This window comes from Mastigoproctus giganteus, chromosome 5, assembly GCF_048544385.1.
Source record: "Mastigoproctus giganteus isolate SK-2022 chromosome 5, ASM4854438v1, whole genome shotgun sequence".
Classification (NCBI taxonomy): Eukaryota; Metazoa; Arthropoda; class Arachnida; order Uropygi; family Thelyphonidae; genus Mastigoproctus; species Mastigoproctus giganteus.
This window is the reverse complement of record NC_143579.1, coordinates 76,228,515-76,247,256: the sequence shown is the minus strand read 5'-3', so window position 1 is coordinate 76,247,256 and position 18,742 is coordinate 76,228,515. Positions and strand designations below refer to the sequence as shown.

Sequence of the window (18,742 nt, the reverse complement as noted above, 5' to 3'; positions counted from 1 at the left end):
CACAGTTGGTACGTTTCTCTTCCGTTATTGCTACCCATATGCAGTACTTTGCATTTAACAATGTTAAACTTCATTTACACTTCTCAGCCCATTTTCCCAACTTATTTAGATCCAGTTGGAGTAGCATTAACAACCCTGCCAACCTTTGTATCCTCTGCAAACTTGGACATTAAACCTGATATACCTTCATCAATATCATTGATAAATATTGAAAACAACAATGGCCCAACACTGAACACTGGGGAACTCCAGTAATAATATTTGCCCACGAAGAGCAGTGTCCATTGATTACAACTCTTTGTCATCTCCCACTCAACTATCCCTTTATCTATTGTAGGAACTTACCGTTAATGCCATACCTCTCCAATTTGTACAGCAGTCTTCCATGTGCAACAGTATCAAAAGCCTTTCTAAGATCCAAATATATAATATCAAAGTTATTCCCTGCATCCAGTTCTTTTGTGACTACATCATAGTATCCAATCAAATTGGTCAGGCAAGACCTGCCCTTAACAAAACCGTGCTGCGTCTGAGCTATAACTGAATTCTTGTCTAGATGATCCTGCAGTGCTTCTTTAACCAGTGCCTCCATTAATTTACCTGGAACAGAAGTTAAACTAACAGGTCTATAATTACTTGTGTCAGCCTTTGATCCTCCTTTGTGAATTGGGGTTACATTTGCACATCTCCAGTCTATGGGTACCTCCCTTGAGTCCAAAGAAGCTCTCATAATTATGGCTAGGGGTTTGCTTACTTCCTTTGCTGCCTCCTTTAATATAACTGGATAGATCCCATCCACCCCAGGTGCCTTTTTCATGTTTATCCTCAACAATCTCTCCTCCACTTTCCTCTCAGTTATTATCCTCTCAGTTATTTTCCTCTCAGTTATCTCCTCCACTTTCCTCTCAGTTATTGTCTAGATGATCCTGCAATACTTCTTTAACCATTATTTTCCCTGGAACACAAGTTAAACTAACAGGTCTGTAGTTACTTGTGTCACATTTTGAACCCCCTTTGTGAATTGGTGATACATTTGCACTCCTCCAGTCCATGGGCGCCTCCTGCAAGTCCAAGGAATCTCTCTTAATTATGGCTAAGGGTTTGCTTACTTCTTTTTATTGCTTCCTTTAATATAACTGGATAGATCCTTTCCACCCCAGGTGCCTTCCTTATGTTTAACTTCAATAATTTCTCCTCCGTTTTGCTCTCAGTTATTACAAAATCACTTACTTCCCTGTTAGAGTTTGATAAACATCTGGCACTCCCCTCATTGAATAACCCCTCATGTGTGAATGTAGATGTAAAATACTCATTCAGTTTATCAACTACCTGAGCATGATCATCAATAGTCAACCCATCTATGTTAAGTGGTCCGATCTGATTCATTCCTTTCCTTTTTCATCCGTACGTTGGCATTCGAGGTGAGCGGACGCGCTTAGACAGGGCTCCTCAGTTAAGTGGTTTACTTTTAGATAGTGCTTTTAAATATTTGATTTATTTAGATATTGTTGGATTATTTTGTTATAGGTGTTCCTGTAACTGTTTGATTTTAATAATATTATAGATATAATTTTTTAAAGTACTTTCATTGATATTTATTTAAATTTATAATGGTTGTTACGAGATCTGCCTTAAACACGTCACAGGGTATCGTGAGTCACACGGAAATAGCAGATGGCGATTTACGGGTGAGTCATGATTTAATCCGTTGTGGAACCTGTGGAATGTTTTCCAAGGTCGACCTGGTGACTAATTCTACCTCGCCTGGGGATTCTTTTCTTTGTGATCGATGTAAGGAGTGCACCGATCTTAAATTACAATTTGGTGCACTGATGGAACAATTTGAGTCCCTGAAAAAACGAGTGCTTGCCCTCGAAAATAATGCTTCTGGGAGCTCGTCAGGGACTCAAAACTCCAGCAATCTACCAAGTGATGCACACCCGATTCGAGCCTCAAAACAGAAAAACCAAGTGCAAACTACCCTGGTTAGAAAGGACATTGTTTTATTAGGAGACTCCATTGTCAGGGAAACGGGGAATATTTTTTGTAATAAAGATAGGTGGAGCAGAACCAGGGTATGTCTGCCGGGAGCAACTATTGATGATGTCACCAACAGACTGTCAGATTTTAAAGGGGGTAAAGAAAATATTATTATTCATGTGGGGACAAACGATATTAAACGTACACGATCTGACGATTTGTTGGAAAAATACAGGACCATGCTGGGGAAATGTTGCGAACTAGGCCACAATGTCTATGTGTCTGCAATTCTGCCCAGACACGATAGGAGGGATTATATGTTAAGAGCCTTGTGGATTAACTCAAGACTTGAAGGAATCTGCAAGGCTTTAGGGGGTAAATTTCTATCAGCATGGCCCACACTTGTAGGTAGAAGGAATTTGTTTTGTAGAGACGGGATACACTTAAACAAAGGTGGTGCAAAAGTTTTTGCCAGTATTATTGAGGATACCTTAAAGGCTCAGGGAAACTGCTAGTTAGGGGGGATGTGGGTAATACTGACACGCGTTTATCTGATAATATTGGTCAATGTAACTCTTGCACATACCTTAAGAGTTCTTATCTGTTACCCCAACTGGACGTATTATCTAGATGTTCTGGGGGCAAAGACGTTTCACGTGAGCAGGTAGCTAATATCAGGGAAGAGAGCCTAAAAAACTTCAAGGGTTGTGTTAGGGTTGTTAAATATACAAGAACAGTAAATCTTAATTGTTTATACAGTAACGTTAGAAGTGTCGTCAATAAAATGAGCGAATTCGAACTGCTGGTTAAAACAAGTAACGCGGACATAATAGGGCTTACAGAGACGTGGTGCCACCCGGAAATTGGGGATGATGAGTTTCAGTACGGCTTGTATAATGTATTTAGGAAGGATAGAGTAGATAGAAGGGGTGGTGGGGTAATGCTTCTTATCAGAAGCAGCCTGAGTGCGACGATAGCTTTCCCAGATTCAGACATTTCACATGCTAGTATAGAGTCTGTATGGTGTGAGATAGTTGGAAACAAAGGTACAATGCGAGTAGGCGTAATCTACAGACCAGGTGATTGTGAAGACTATGACAAAAGCCTCTACATGCAAATGGAATGGGCAAGTAAGCGTCAATGCCTTATTATGGGTGATTTCAATTTGCCTCTAATTGATTGGAGTAAATGGGAAGGAAACTCGACATGGGGAACAAAATTTTTAAATCAACTAGATGACTGTTATTTGTATCAACATGTCAGGGAAAGTACTAGAGAAAAGAATATCCTAGACCTCATCATCACACATGAATCAGATGACATAACAGGGCTGACAGTAGAGGAACCAGTAGCAGGAAGTGATCACGGAGTTCTACGGTGGATGATGACGAGAGAGGTAGCAGAAGTAAAAGGCAAAGGAATGGGTTTTAATTTCAGAAAAGGAAATTACGATGCCTTAAGGTACTACATGGCCTCTATTAACTGGGTAGATATCGCGCAGAGAATGAATACAATTGAACTGTGGTACGCTTTTAAAACATTAATCACAGATGCCTTGAATGCGTATATACCATTAAAAAAATACTCCACGAGAAGGGTTCCAAGTTGGATGAATAGTGAAGTTGCCACATTACTTGAGCAGAAAAAGGTGGCATGGAAAGGTTACAGAGCAATAAAAAGTACTGAAGCCTATAACAGCTACAAGGTGATATGTAATAGAGCCACAGAAATGGTTCGACAGGCAAAGGCAATTTATGAGAAATCACTAGCAAACAGAGCAAAGAGGGGGGATAAAGAATTCTTCACATATATAAATGCGAAGAAGTGCAGGACAAACCAGATCGGACCTTTACGTAAGGGAAAGGGGATAGTAATAAATACACCAGCTGCCGTTGCAGATGAACTCAACAGTTATTTTGCATCGATATTTACAAATGAAAAGCCTTTTGTGGCAATGGGAAATTGTGGGAGCGAAGTTAAAAAATATGTAATTAATGATATTGAAATTTCGCAAGATTATTTAATGAAAAAACTTTCAAGCCTACAGACTAGTAAGGCTCCTGGAGTTGATGGAATATACCCTATAATCTTGAGAGAGGCGGCAAGCGAGTGCATTGAACCACTGAGGCTGGTTATGCGAGCATCACTAGACTCTGGGGAGATTCCCTTGGATTGGAAAAGTGCAAATGTATCTCCCATACATAAGGGTGGCTCTAAAAGTGAAGTGGGAAATTATCGACCTGTCAGTCTGACTTCAGTAGTAGGGAAAATCATGGAGGCAATGATCAAGGGTGGAATTCAGGATCATTTGGATCGAACTGAAATTCTCAAGGATACTCAGCATGGTTTTGTAAAGGGAAAATCATGTTTAACAAATCTGGTTCGCTATTTCGAAAGGGTCACTCACGAGCTGGATTTAGGGAATAATTTCGACATTGTTTATTTAGATTTCAGCAAAGCTTTTGACTCAGTCCCACATGAGCGGTTGCTTTATAAGCTGGAACAGGTTGGAATCACTGGGAAAATCCTTAGATGGATAGAAGGATGGCTTCAGGGCAGGAGGCAGAGGGTTGTGATAAATGGCTATTCCTCAGATTGGGTTGATGTAAGAAGTGGGGTTCCCCAAGGATCAGTATTAGGACCACTGTTGTTTTTAATTTTCATAAACGACATTGATGAAGGGATAGAGGGCGTGATGTCTAAATTTGCAGATGATGTTAAAATTGGTAGAGTAGTTAATGATCACTGTCAAGCTGAGCTTCTTCAGAGAGACCTAGATAGACTTCAAGAATGGTCAGAAAAATGGCAGCTGTGCTTTAATCCAACAAAGTGTAAGGTATTACACCTGGGAAACAGTAATCCCAAAATAACTTATTCACTTGGTGGAGCTCAACTAAACCCAGTACTGGAGGAAAGGGACTTGGGTGTTACGATACGGTCAGACATGAAATTCTCTGAGCATTGTAAACAGGTTGCAAGGAAGGCCCATGGTGTCCTATCGATGATCTATCGAACTTTTGCAAGTAGAGATAGGGACGTGATAATCCCATTATATAAGGCCTATGTTAGACCACACTTGGAATACTGTGTTCAAGTATGGAGACCGCACCTAAAGAAAGACATCGAGCTTCTTGAAAGGGTGCAAAGAAGGGTAACTCGCCTGGTGAGATCGGCAAAAGGGCGTCCTTATGAAGAAAGACTTCGAATATGTGGGTTGCAGAGTTTGGAAACTAGACACCTTAGAGGAGATTTGATTGAGGTGTTTAAGGCTCTGAGAGGCATCAGTAAAATGAATGAGGACAAAATTTTCAAGATTATAAATGATGCTAGAACTAGGGGACATAAATTCAAGTTACGCGGGGAAATGTTTAGATTGGACTGCAGGAAGTTTTATTTTAGCCAGCGAGTTATAAATTACTGGAATAAGTTGCCTTCATGGGTGGTAGAGGCCGACAGTTTGGGGAAATTCAAAGGTCATCTGGATAGTACTTTCGGGTAAGGGAAGCGCATAGGATGATAGGATTAAATTCCTTTTTATTTAATTTTTAATTTCATTTTATTATTTTTATTTATTTATTAATTATTATTATTTATTTATTTAATTTTTGTTTTTATCATTGTTTTGTTCGGATTTTTTTTTTTTTTTTTGGCTGGTGCAGCATAAGCCATAGGCTTTCTTGCACCATACGGCCGTTACTAATACTAATACTAATACTAATACTTTTAGAGTTTACATAAGTAAAGAACTCTTTGCATCCTTTGCCAAGGATTTCTCGTAATCTGCCTTCGCCTACCTAACCTCCTTTGTGACTTGATTACAGACTAGTTTATACCTGCCATAGGCTTCTGTGTCACCTGATAATTTATATGCATCCCATACATTCTTCTTCTCTACCACGATCCTCATTAATTCGGCGCCTCCGTAGCCAGGTGGGAAGGAGCAGCAGTGCATAGCACATGCTTCTTGATTAGACCGGGTTTCGAGCCCGTCACCACCAAATACGGAGGATGCGAAAAGGTCAGGGAATGATCACCGCATATCCCGGAGCAATATGGCCTTAGTTGCTAATTCTCCTAAAAACCAAATAACAAATAAACAAACAAACAAACCTCATTAATTCATCTGACATCCATTTAGGCCTAGCAGCCTCCAATATTATTGGAGGCTACTAGCCTTCCTTCTAGCATTCTCAAAATTAAGCTTTCCTTAAATTTGAGAATTAGCACAGAACCGGAAATAGCACCACACCATCACCTAACAGAAAGTACTCAACACTTGCAAGCAAAAAATGCTAGACTCTTCCTCTCCATTCAGGCTCCCAATCCAACTATATACGGGGCCTCCGTAGCCAGGTGGGAAGGAGCAGCAGTGCGTAGCATAGCTCACGTGTCTTGATTAGACCAGGCTTCGAGCCCGTCACCACCAAATATTGAGGATGCGGAAAGGTCAGGGAATGACCACCGCATCCTCCATATCCGCGGAGCAATATGGCCTTAGTTGGTAATGCTCCTAAAAACCAAATAACAATAACCAACTATATACTTCTTCAAGATCATAATTAACATATTGAGGGAATTGTATGAACTCCACTCTTCTTTTTTTTGTGTGTGTGTGTGTGTGTGTGTGTGTGTGTGTGTGTGTGTGTGTGTGTGTGTGTGTGTGTGTGTGTGTGTGTGTGCGTGCATGCATGCGTGCGTGCGCCTGCACACATGCATATGGGTATGACAGTAAGAGAGAATTTGAGAGTGAGTCAAATGAAAAAGAGAATAATTTTTTGCAAATAGCTGGTACTTTAATTTTCAAAAAAGCCTCCACTACAGTTTAAGCACTTATTCTTTCTATATGTCAGATTGTTTATACCCTGCTCTTAAAAGTCTTTTGGTTGCTGTTGGCACCCTTCACTTTTTGGTGTGCATGTAATTAACATCCTGTAAGATCATTTTTCTCTCTTCCAAAAACATGAAAATCTCATGGCAGCAAGTTTGGCTGTGTAGAAAATAATCAGTCATTTGCTAGTGTGGTTTCTAGATGGTTGTCATAATGTGTTTTGCTTTGTGTGGTCATGCATTGTTGTGTAATTAAATGACAACATCAATCAAATGTCTAGGTGTCTTGTTTTTGATACCATGCCAGAGATCAACTTTGATGATTTGTATCTAATATTGTGAAGTAACTGTTTTACTTCTAATGAAATGGCACAGCATTAGCCCATGTCAATTGAAGAACAGCATGGGAATCATCTTCTCAGTGCTGTCAAGTCTTGAATTTCCATTTGGTATGTTTCCTCTTTATCATTCAGACACTTGGGAATCCACTTTGCACACTACAATCTGTTATGGATGATGATATAAACATACTTATAACTGATATCTAAGTTTGTTGGTTACATCATCAATTGCCATGCACCGTTCTGCCCCAAAGTTTTGACTGTTTTGACCTTTTCTTTTATGAGAACTGTATGAGCTTGACCTGGGCAAGGGTCACCCTCCAGGGTTTTTTCCATAACTGTAAGACAATTTGCCAAACCACAAATGATTTTTCCATTCTTACACTAGTGGTCATGGCATATAGCTGGTGCATAACCTTTTCTGTATGCCTGTGCTGCTGGACAATACTCTCTACTATAAAAACCTGCATTACTGTAGTATTTATGCACTTAACTGTGAACACCATATATTGTCTCTTCTATTGTCTGTTATTTCCTACACATACAGGACAGCCAGCATGCATAATTCTACAGTAGAAACAATATTAGAAATCCTTAAATATACATCTTTGGCAGCACATAATTGAAATTTAGACAATTGAAATCTTGTGAGTAGGGAAGGGAGAAGGGAGCATGCTCACTTCAGCAAATCAGATAAGATGGTTATAGAAGAAAGAAATCCTCAAATTAATCCCATTTTAGAAATCTTCATTGAAGGAATGGTGGATACTGTGATGTCATATTTTCCTAGAAAGGAAAAGCAGAAGACAGCAAAAAAAAAATAAAAACAAAAAACACAGATCAAAACCAAAATAATGGACACCTTTTTACAGTAGAATAGTAAATAGATTCCTACAGCACAACGTAGGTGATATTAGAGATTTTTTAAGTCAGTATAATCCTATATGTTTTTGTCTTCAAGATACATATTTCAAATCTGAGAACAATCTTTCAGTAAAGAACTATAATACAGGAAAGACAGAATGAAAGATAATGTTTACTCATGGAGGAGTAGCAATCTTAGTAAACTTGCCTTTTTCAACAAAACTAGTCCCATTATAAAGTAACTTAGAAACAGTGGCTGTTTGTATTGTAGTAAACATTCACATAATAGTAGTCTCGGTATATCTTCATCAAATAAGGATATAACATATGAAGGACTATATTTAAGAAACCAATTACCTCATACATTTGCATCTATTTACAGGAACACAGCATTAGATGTTTCAGTATGTTCCTGAACCACATGCCCTCTTCTAGGTTAGACATTACTAAAAGACCTGCTGAACAATGATCATTTCCTGATAAAAGTTACCACGAGGACAAACACTACATATTGACCAGAAAAAAATCCCCCAGTGGAAACTAGATAAGGCCAACTGGGTAAAATGTAAAATGAACTGTGCTAGATATAAAGCAAATTGAACAAATATCCATCAGCTCAGCTGTAAAGTATATAACAAATACATTAATCTAAATAGCTAAATCAGCAATACCAACATCATCAATAAGGTTCTCCATATCCTAAACCTTGGTCAAATGATGAATGCAATCAACCAAAGCATGAAAAAGAAACAGCTGAAATCTTTTCCAAAAACTTTCAACCACAGAGAATCTGATTCAATATATATAAATATGTATAAATTGAGCAAAAGCCAGGAACATTAGACAACAAACCCAAAAGGCATCCTTTATTTATCTTATCCCAGCTGTGCGTGTGATAAGATAAGTAAAATGAATAACAAATTAGAACATTCTATCACCTTTTTTTTTTTTTTTTTTTTATAGAATGGAATGGAAAAGACATTACAAATGTTCCCAGGAAACTTTTGCCATAGCATTTTCCAGTGCTTCCGACACTCACACCTTCCAAGTATACAGGGTGATTCAGGAGGAATAGTAAAATTTTGGGAGGTTATGGTATCGATTATTCTGAATAAAAAAGTTCACATAAACATATGTCCAATTCTCAATGGATACTGAGATACAGTTGTTTGAAACTGGCACACACAAAGCCATTATGAGAGGTATTAAAGAATGATAAATGACTTATTGTTTGTATTTATTGACTTTTTGAATGATACAAAACATAAATAATTGGCAAATTTTTTATAGTTCAAAAATTTTCGAAAATCCCACCGCCAACCTCAGTGCACTTTTCACCTCTTGTGGTAATATGACGTGTTGTTCTTTTGAGGTCGTCTTGGTATTCCTTTATGTGGGCAGCAGTATACAAAATACGAGCAAGCAATTATTTGTCTCTTGTATTCACCTTTTTTTTGTATACTGCACTTTTCATCTCCCTACAAACAAAAATCTAACAGAGTGAGGTCTTGGAGACCTTGGTGGCCAGTGAATGGGACCACTTCGGCTGATGCATTATTCAGGGAAAGTTCAATTTAGATATTGTATCACCAGATGGGTATAATCTGCAGGAGCTCTGTCATGCTGAAAGTACGCACCAACCGTTGTAGCCAAGGGAACATCCTCCAATAGTAGTAGAAGTTCGTTTTGCAGAAATTCTAAGTGATTGGGCCCTGTAAAATGATTTTGTAATACATCAGGCCCAATCAACTGATTGTCGATGATCCCGCCCCACACTTTTACAGAGAAGCGATGTTGAAAATTTGTTTCTATAGTGGCATGTGGATTTTCGTCTGACCACCTATGAGAGTTACGGGTGTTGTTGATACCATCACAGGTAAAAGTAGCTTCATTGCTGAAGAGTGTTAATGGAATTAATCGGCGATTAGCATTTACACACCGGCAAAATTCTAATCACTGGGTGCTGTCTCCTGGTTGAAGGTGTTGCACCCACTGTATCCATTTGTATGTGAAATGGATAGAAGCCATGCTCAACTAATGTTCCCCATACTCTTGTCTGTGGAACACTGATATGCGTAGAAATTCTTAATGTGCTAATAGTAGGACTACATTCTACCAATTGAAGAATGTGTTCTATTTCATCCACATTTTGTTCATTTGCATGTTCAGAAGAAATATTGATCTGGGAACTGTACCAGTCTCATGCAGTTTGATGTAAATGCTCTTGAATCCGGTATTCTGTGGTTAGGGAAAACCTGACAGCAGAGAAAACTGTCGATGGTATTCTCTATAAGTAGCAATAGCACTTCCACCACAAAAACCACAGACAAACACCATATTGGCATATTCAGCATGTGTGAAGATGTGCGGCATTGTTAACAGCATTTCTAACACCAAACAGCATCAGGTTATAGCTGCTTCTTGGTCACCTGTGATTCAGGGAGCTGGGCGCACCAGTTTCAAACAGCTGTATCTCCATATCCATTGAGAATTGGACACATGTTTATATGGACTTTTTACTCAGAATAATCAATACTATAACCTCTCAAAATATTTACTATTCCTTCTGAATCACCCTGTATAAGACACAAGCAGGAAAATACACACTGAATTTTTCTTAAAAACACAGTGAACCATATAACCAACCTTTCACCTTATCAAAACTCCAAGACTTACTTTCCCAAACAGAATAGTGCAGCAGGCCCAGATGAAATCTTTTATATGACGATAAAGTAGGTAGCAAAACATTCTCTGAATGTTTACCCAACTGATACTTACCCAACAAAATGGAATCATGAAACCATTCTAGCCTTTCCAAAATCTAGAAAAGATCACACAAATCTAAGCCATTACTGTTCAAACACTAACTAGCTGGGAAATATTTTAGAGAAAATGATGAATGTATGACTTGTGTTTCCTAGAAACCAACAACTTAATTATCTCAACTTAATGTGGTTTTGGGAAAGAAAGGTCTGATGAACAAAGTAGAAAATAAAATTAAAAAAATATCTTCATTAAGAAAGAACATCTAATAATAATACTGTTTTAACATAGGAAAGGCATACTATATGTCGTGATGCTGTGGCATTCTCCAAGGCATATACAACTTTGGACTAAGAGGGCCTCTACCAGTTTTCATCCATAACTTCTTACAAGACAGAACTTCCCAAGTTAGAGTGTACACTAAACAGAAAAAAGTCCTCCTCAGGAAGGAGGACCACAAAGATTGGTACTCAGTTGCACCTTACTTGCAATAAAAATCAACATGATAGCAAAAGAAATACCCAAAACAGTAGATACAGTGGTTTCCATATCTCCTCACAAAAAACTGTAGAAATTCATTTATGTGCAAAACATATTTTGTACCCAGATCCAGAACTAAATTTAAATGAAAAGATAATTCCATTCATTCATGCCAAGCATAAGATTTCTTGGCTTAATCTTAGACAGAAAACATCTTTTTGTGAAACATATAAGACAGTTAAGAACACACTTAACATGCTATTTTAAGTCTGTTCTTTACTGTCTAAAAAACTGAATTTCCTAAGGGTTCTGTCTTCTGCTATATGGGGAGCAGACAGATACATTCTCCTGCTTTTATAACGGAACCTTAATAAGAGCCTGGCTTAATTATGGAGCACCCATGTACAGTTCAGAAAACTGAGCACTCTAAACTCCAGTATTGCATAGCCTTGGGAGCATTCCGCACATCATCGGTGTAGAGTCTGTATATAGAGGCATACAAGAAAGAGGCTACTCTAGAAGACAAATGTTGCATATTAAAATAGCAGCCAAAATCAGATGCAAACCTAACCATCTGTTATGTGAAATTTTGTATGTATCAAAATGAGGAAACATTTGCAGAGCTCATTAACCATTAATAGACTGGCAAGCATATGCTTATCAGAACTGATACCCGACTGGTCTTTAAATTTTAACAACTTAGCAATCATCCCCAATGCTCCTTAACCACTATAGACTACTCAGACACCAAAATGTGATTTCTTCTTCCAAAAATGGGAAAGAACATATTCCAAAGTATTGCTGCTAATAGTTACAAGCTAGTTGTGTAGAACAATATCCATAATGTACAGAAATTTACATAGATGGCACAAAGTCAGACAGCAGGGTTGGAGCTGCAGCAGTTTTCCAAAATGCCATAGTATCACAGCAACAGATTTCAGTGTCTATACAGCCAAACTAAATGCACTACAATTAGCAATGACTGAAATGTGGAATAAAAATATTTCATATAGCCTAATTTTCAATGAATAATATAGGCATTACAAAATATTAGAAGTAGTCTACACCCAATCCTCAGGTGGATCTAAGGTTTCCTTAAACTTGAATGACAAAACCAAACAGGGAGGAGGGGGATCTATGTGATTGTTCATCGTTGTGAGATAATTAATTAATTGAGACTACACTCTTATATCACATGGTAGATTTAAGTAATTTATTACTGAAATGCTTCAGTTTGAAAGATTGAAACACCTAAATAGTTAAGGTCTGGCTATGTTTCGGGGGCGCCTCCGTAGCCAGGTGGGAAGGAGCAGCAGTGCGTAGTACACGCTTCTTGATTAGACCGGGGTTCAAGCCCGTGACCACCAAATACGGAGGATGCGGAAAGGTCAGGGAATGACCACAGCATATCCCGGAGCAATATGGCCTTAGTTGCTGATGCTCCTAAAAACCAAATAACAAATAACAACAGCTATGTTTCGGGAACTCAGTTTCCCACATCCAGTGTTTGGTTAGAAGAATCCAAGAATATGCCACAACAATATGTCCCACACATTAGATTTTTTCAGTAGCCTGTATTGTCAGTATATTGTCAGTATATTGTATGACGGTTTCCTCCCTGTATTCACTCTTCCAGCAGTGCTCAAAACTGTAAATCAGGACCTATTTGACTATGTGACTCGCTTCCAGTTCTCCTCTATCCATCCTTTGCATTCCTGGTACTAATGCAGCCATATTTTCTTGTTGGTGTTTGAGATCAGCAGCTATTGTGAAGGTCTCCTATTCTTGTAGTACATTCTCTGTAAAGTTTTTTGAATGGTGGGTACTACTGCTCTGTGATGTTCCTGTATTAGATGCAGAAGTTAATTATTCCACTGTTTGGTACAATTAAATTTGATAATCTGCCCAAGATGTAGAGCATATTCTTCTATCACTTTACATTTTCAGCCACAGTTGTATCCATTTACAGATGCTTCTGGTTGTTTTTCCATTTGTTAAAGAATGGTATCATGGCCAGAAAATTACCTGTCAACCGTTATGACACCTATTAAACATGCATTGGCAGCTATGCCTCTTTGAACGTTTATGAGATAGTGCTCATTCCCCATTTCCAGTAAACTGATTCAGTCATTAATGAGTAAGACAGCTATGTAGTGCTTTCTTGCATACATCACATATCCTGTGACCTCTTTGATTTACATGTACTTGCAGAGAATGTTGTATGCAGACCAAACCTCAAGGTCCTATTAAAGTGACCATGCAGTGTATTACATATTTCCTGATATGGACGGTTGCATTTAATTTATTGTCTTATTTCATACGCTGAAATAAAATTTTATTTTATTTTTTTATAGGCCTTAGATGGTTTTCTATTTATGGTGAATACAGATGGAAAAATAGAATTTGTTTCAGAAAATGTCACATCCTTTTTAAAATATAATCAAGTAAGTTTACATTTTCTTTATTACAATTTGCTTTTCAGAGAAGGCGGTAGGGGTTATTATAACTATTGGAGAAATTACTTGTTAAAAAAATTGTTTTCTGTAAAGCTTTTATTATATATATTTTTAAAAAAAATCTGGACATTATGTGAGATTTCCAAGATGATTTTTTTTTTTTTTTTTTTTTTTTTTTGTTGTTGTTGCAGTTTCTCTAAGAGAAATTTGAGAGGTTACAATTAAAATGGGCAGAATCCTCAGTGTCTCTGTCTTGTACAGTAAAATTTATTTATAATCATCTTCTTGAAGGGAAAGGAGATATTTTTTAGTACCCAATTTTGTTCTATGAATATTGCTGAAATATATTTTAAAAAAATGATTATTTATATAAATAAATTTTGCTGTACATTTCCCAGTATAAAGACGTGATAATTTTTGCCTTATTTTGCTTAAATATCAACTCTGAAATCAGTAATAAATAATTAAAATGATGAAATACATCAACAACAAAATAAAAGTATTTTGTTCAGTTTTTTTACAAGCATGTTTATTTATAATTTAATGTATTAATACATCAAATTTGTTTCATTTGTCTTCCACACATGCACACATTAATGTGAAATTTTGATTTTAACACAATCGAAAACATGTGGGTATCGCAGGGTTGGGGGGGGAAAAAAAAAAAAAAACACACCCATAAAACACAACAGTAACTTCTGTAAACTACAGCACTTCACAGTCTGGAATTCTTTAAAATCTGTCACATTTTTACAATCTGGAAATATAAAGAAAGCAATCCAACACTCGTATCAATGATCACATTTGTATTTACGAATTCTTGCAAAAAGGGATGATGTTTCTCTGTTTACAAGATGTTTGCAGGACTATGTTGTCCTTTAATAATCTGTTTTTGCAGACAGAAGGATTTAAGTTGTGCAGATAATGCAACGGTATTAATTCTCACAACAGGAAAAAAAAAGACTTGCTTTTGAAATGAGTTGCCTTGGTATTGCACTAGTTTTAAACAAAGGGCATCTCCAAAAGCTAATCAGCAGTTTGTTTAAAACATGTGATAGTTATTACAGCCTGCTTCAGGACTAATTTGTCATCCATCATCGGGTATTAGTCTAATGGCAACAAAGACAGAACAGTTGTAAAGAAGTTGTTCAATGTGAGCTGCCTCTAGGATATAAAATATATATATATTTTTTTTTCTCTCCCCTCTAAGTTGCGATATAATTAGCACTATCTGTTGAAAGTAGTGCAATATACTCATTACAAAGGCAGTTTTTTCTGCCATGTGAAACCATTGTGTTATCCATGTAGTAATAAATCCTGATTTCTATAAAAACAAATTAATGTACAAGTCAGCCATTCTGGATTTTAAGGTTAGGTAAAAAAAAAAAAGTAAGGTAAATTGCAGTCATTATCAATCCACTGCAGGACGAAAGCCTCCTCAACGATTCATGTTGAGGGAAATGGACCATAATCTGCCATGCTGATCCAGTGCGGGCTGGCAGATTGACTGTATTTAGCAGTCAGCGGCTTGAACCCCGGCCTACTCAAAGAGTGTGTGCTACCGCACTCCGCTCATGACCACTCGGCTACGTCAGGAGTGGGAGTGGCCAAGAGGTCAGGAACGTGAAGGCCGAGTGGCCTTCACGTTCTAGCTAGAATCTCTCAATCCCTGAGGATTGAGAGATGCCGGTTTCTTTAAAGAATTTATTAATATATTATATTACAGCCTTGAATTTATTGTATTCATGTTAAAACCCTCAACATTAAACAGGGAAAGGGAAAATGTTATAAGTATGTTATAGGCCTAATGACTCTGATGAGTACAGTGAACAGTTGTGCAGATAAATAGAATGGGCCAGTAAATCAGAATGTCTTACAAAGAGGGATTTTAACTTTCCAGATATTGACTGGAACTTGTGAGTTGGTCACTTGCACGCTAGCAAGACTTTTATGAATTTATTGGAGGATTGTTTTCTACAGCAACATGTTTGAGGGGCAACCAGAGGGAGTAATACCCTTGATCTCATTTTCAGCAGTGATGATGCAGGCATTAGGAATTTTCAGATAAAGGAATCACTAGGTGACAGTAATCACAGTGTACTGATGTCGGATTTATTTAAAGATGTAACTGTGATCAAGGGTAAAGGAAAGGGTTTTTGTTTTCGTAAAGGTGACTACAGAGGTCTCAGACAGTTTTTAAATTCTATACAGTGGGATCAACTGATGATGTTACCAACATCATCACTTAATCTTGGAGGCTACTAGGCTTTTCATACCAACTAAGAAATACTGTTCAAGGATCAGGCCTAAATGTATGTCGGATCAATTAATGAGGCTGTAGCAGACAAGAAAAATTCACGGGATGCATATAAATTATCAGGTGACACAGAAACCTACAACAGTTATAAGCTACTCTGTAATCAAGTCACAAAGGAGGTTAGGCAGGCGAAGGTAGATTATGAGAAATCTTTGGCAAAGGACACAAAGAAAAACAGAGTTCTTTACTTGTGTAAACTCTAGAAGGAAGGGAATGAATCAGATTGGTCCACTTAACATAGATGGTTCAGCTATTGATGATCCTGCTCAAGTAGCTGATAAACTGAATGAGTATTTTGTATTTACATTCACACATGAGGAGTTATTCAAGGAGGGGAATGCCAGAAGTTTATCAAACTCTAACAGGGAACTAAGTGATTTTGTGATAACTGAGAGCAAAGTGGAGGAGAAATTGCTGAAGTTAAACATAAAAAAGGGATGTGGGGCAGATGGAATCTATCCAGTTATAATGAAGGAGGCAGCAAGGGAAGTAAGCAAACCCTTAGCCATAATTATGAGAGCTTCCTTAGAGCCAGGAGAGATCCCCATGGACTGAAGATGTGCAAATGTATCCCCAATTCACAAAGGGGATTCAAAGTGTGACACAAATAATTATAGACTTGTTAGTTTAACTTCTGTTCCAGAGAAAATAATGGAGTCACTGGTTAAAGAGGTGATTCAGGATCACCTAGACAATACAGCAGCAATAGTTCAGACATAGCATGGGTTTGTTAAGGGGAAGTCTTGTCTGAGCAATTTAATTGGATACTATGGTGTAGTCACAAAGGAACTGGATGCAAAGATTAACTTTTATTTTATATTTGGATCTTAGAAAAAGCCTTTGATACTGTTACACATGGAAGACTGCTGCACAAATTGGAGCAGTGTGGCATTGGAGGCAAATTGCTGCTATAGATAAAGGGATGGTTGAGTGGGAGGAGACAGAGAGTGGTAATCAATGGACACTGCTCTTCATGGACTAATGTTAAGTGGAGTCCCTCAGGGTTCAGTGTTGGTCCATTGTTGTTTTCTGTCTTTATAAATGATATTGATGATGGTATATCAGGCTTAATGTCCAAGTTTGCAGATGATATGAAGGTTGGCAGGGTTGGTAATGACACTAATGACAGTACTCTGCTGCAACAGGATCTAGAAAAGTTGAGCAGATGGGCTTAGAGGTAGCAAATGAAGTTTAACATTGACAAATGTAAAATTCTACATATGGGAAGCAGTAATCCCAGAGTAATGTATCTTTTTTTTTTTTTTTTTGGTAGTTGTTGGCGCATCGGCTTCTGTGGCCATAATGCACCTCCCAAGGTTTTTGCAGTACTTTGATCCAAGCCCGAGGCGGGATTCGAACCCGCGACCTTTGGGGAGTAATGTATCAACTCTGTGATACCACACTGACAGTGGTAGAGAATGAAAAGGACCTGGGGTAATCATGCAGGCAGATATGAAGTTTTCTGAGCAGTGCAGATGGTCTGCAAGAGTAGGTCATGGTATCTTGTCAATGATATAACTCTGGGATTACTGCTTCCCATATGTAGAATTTTTCTAGCATGGATAAGGAGGTGATTATCTCCTTGTATAAGTTCCTCCTCTGGCACACTTCTACAAATTCTATAATTACTCCCTTCGAGGAGTTTAGAGTGGTATGGGGTGTAGCTTTTAATGGTTGTCCACCAAAAGCAGTCAGCTTTAATAACTTTGCAGAATGTTCGTGGACTAATGTTATTAGTGGAGTCCCTCAGGGCTCAGTGTTGGGTCCATTACTGTTTTCTGTATTTATAAATGATATTGATGATGGTATATCAAGCTTAATGTCCAAGTTTGCAGATGATACAAAGGTTGGCAGGGTTGTCAAGGACACTACTGACACTATGCTGCTGCAACAGGATCTGGAAAGGTTGAGCAGATGGGCTGAGAGGTGGCAAATGAAGTTTAACATTGACAAATGTAAAGTACTACACATGGGAAAAAGCAACCCCAGAGCAACGTATCAACTCTGTGGTACTACACTGACAGTGGTAGAGAATGAAAGGGACTTGGGGGTGATTGTGCAGGCAGATATGAAGTTCTCTGAGCAGTGCAGACGGGCTGCAAGAGTAGCTCATGGCGTATTGTCAATGATATACAGGAATTTTTCCAGCAGGGATAAGGAGGTGATTATTCCATTGTATAAGGCAATGGTCAGGCCACACCTTGAGTACTGTATACAGGTCTGGAGGCCTCATTTTAAGAAGGATATAGAGCTGTTGGAAAGAGTTCAGAGAAGGGCAACAAGATTAGTGAATGGAACAAAGGGTTGCTCTTACAAAGAATGGCTTAAGTTTTGCAAATTACAGTGTGTGGAGACTAGGCACCTGCGAGGTGATTTGATTGAGGTGTATAAAGCCTTGAGTTGCATTGAGCATGCTCAGTGTGGATGGGATTTTTCCTCTTGCTCAGAATAATCGCCTGAGAGGACATAAATTCAAATTGAGGAAAGACGGTTGTAGGATAGATGTGTGTAAGTTTGCCTTTAGCCAGTGGGTGGTTGATTGTTGGAACAAACTTCCATATGTCATTGTAGAAGTTGATAGCTTAAATAGATTCAAGGCAGAACTTGACAAACATTTGGAGCAAGTGGATGGATGAAATAACAGTTTTTTTTTTTTTTTTGGCTGATGCTATATAAGCTTGCATCATGTGCATTTGCTAATGCTAATTATGGAC

General features: G+C 38.0%; 1 protein-coding gene across 1 annotated transcript in view; it reads left to right on the top strand.

The window, feature by feature from the left end:
* LOC150085504 (uncharacterized) overlaps positions 1 to 18,742 on the top strand; it is a 934,283-nt gene that overhangs the window by 539,587 nt on the left and 375,954 nt on the right. Inside the window, exon 8 of the mRNA XM_090374582.1 lies at positions 13,610 to 13,699. Within this exon, the coding sequence (XP_090230708.1) occupies positions 13,610 to 13,699 (90 nt within the window). The remainder of the gene's footprint in view (positions 1 to 13,609; positions 13,700 to 18,742) is intronic.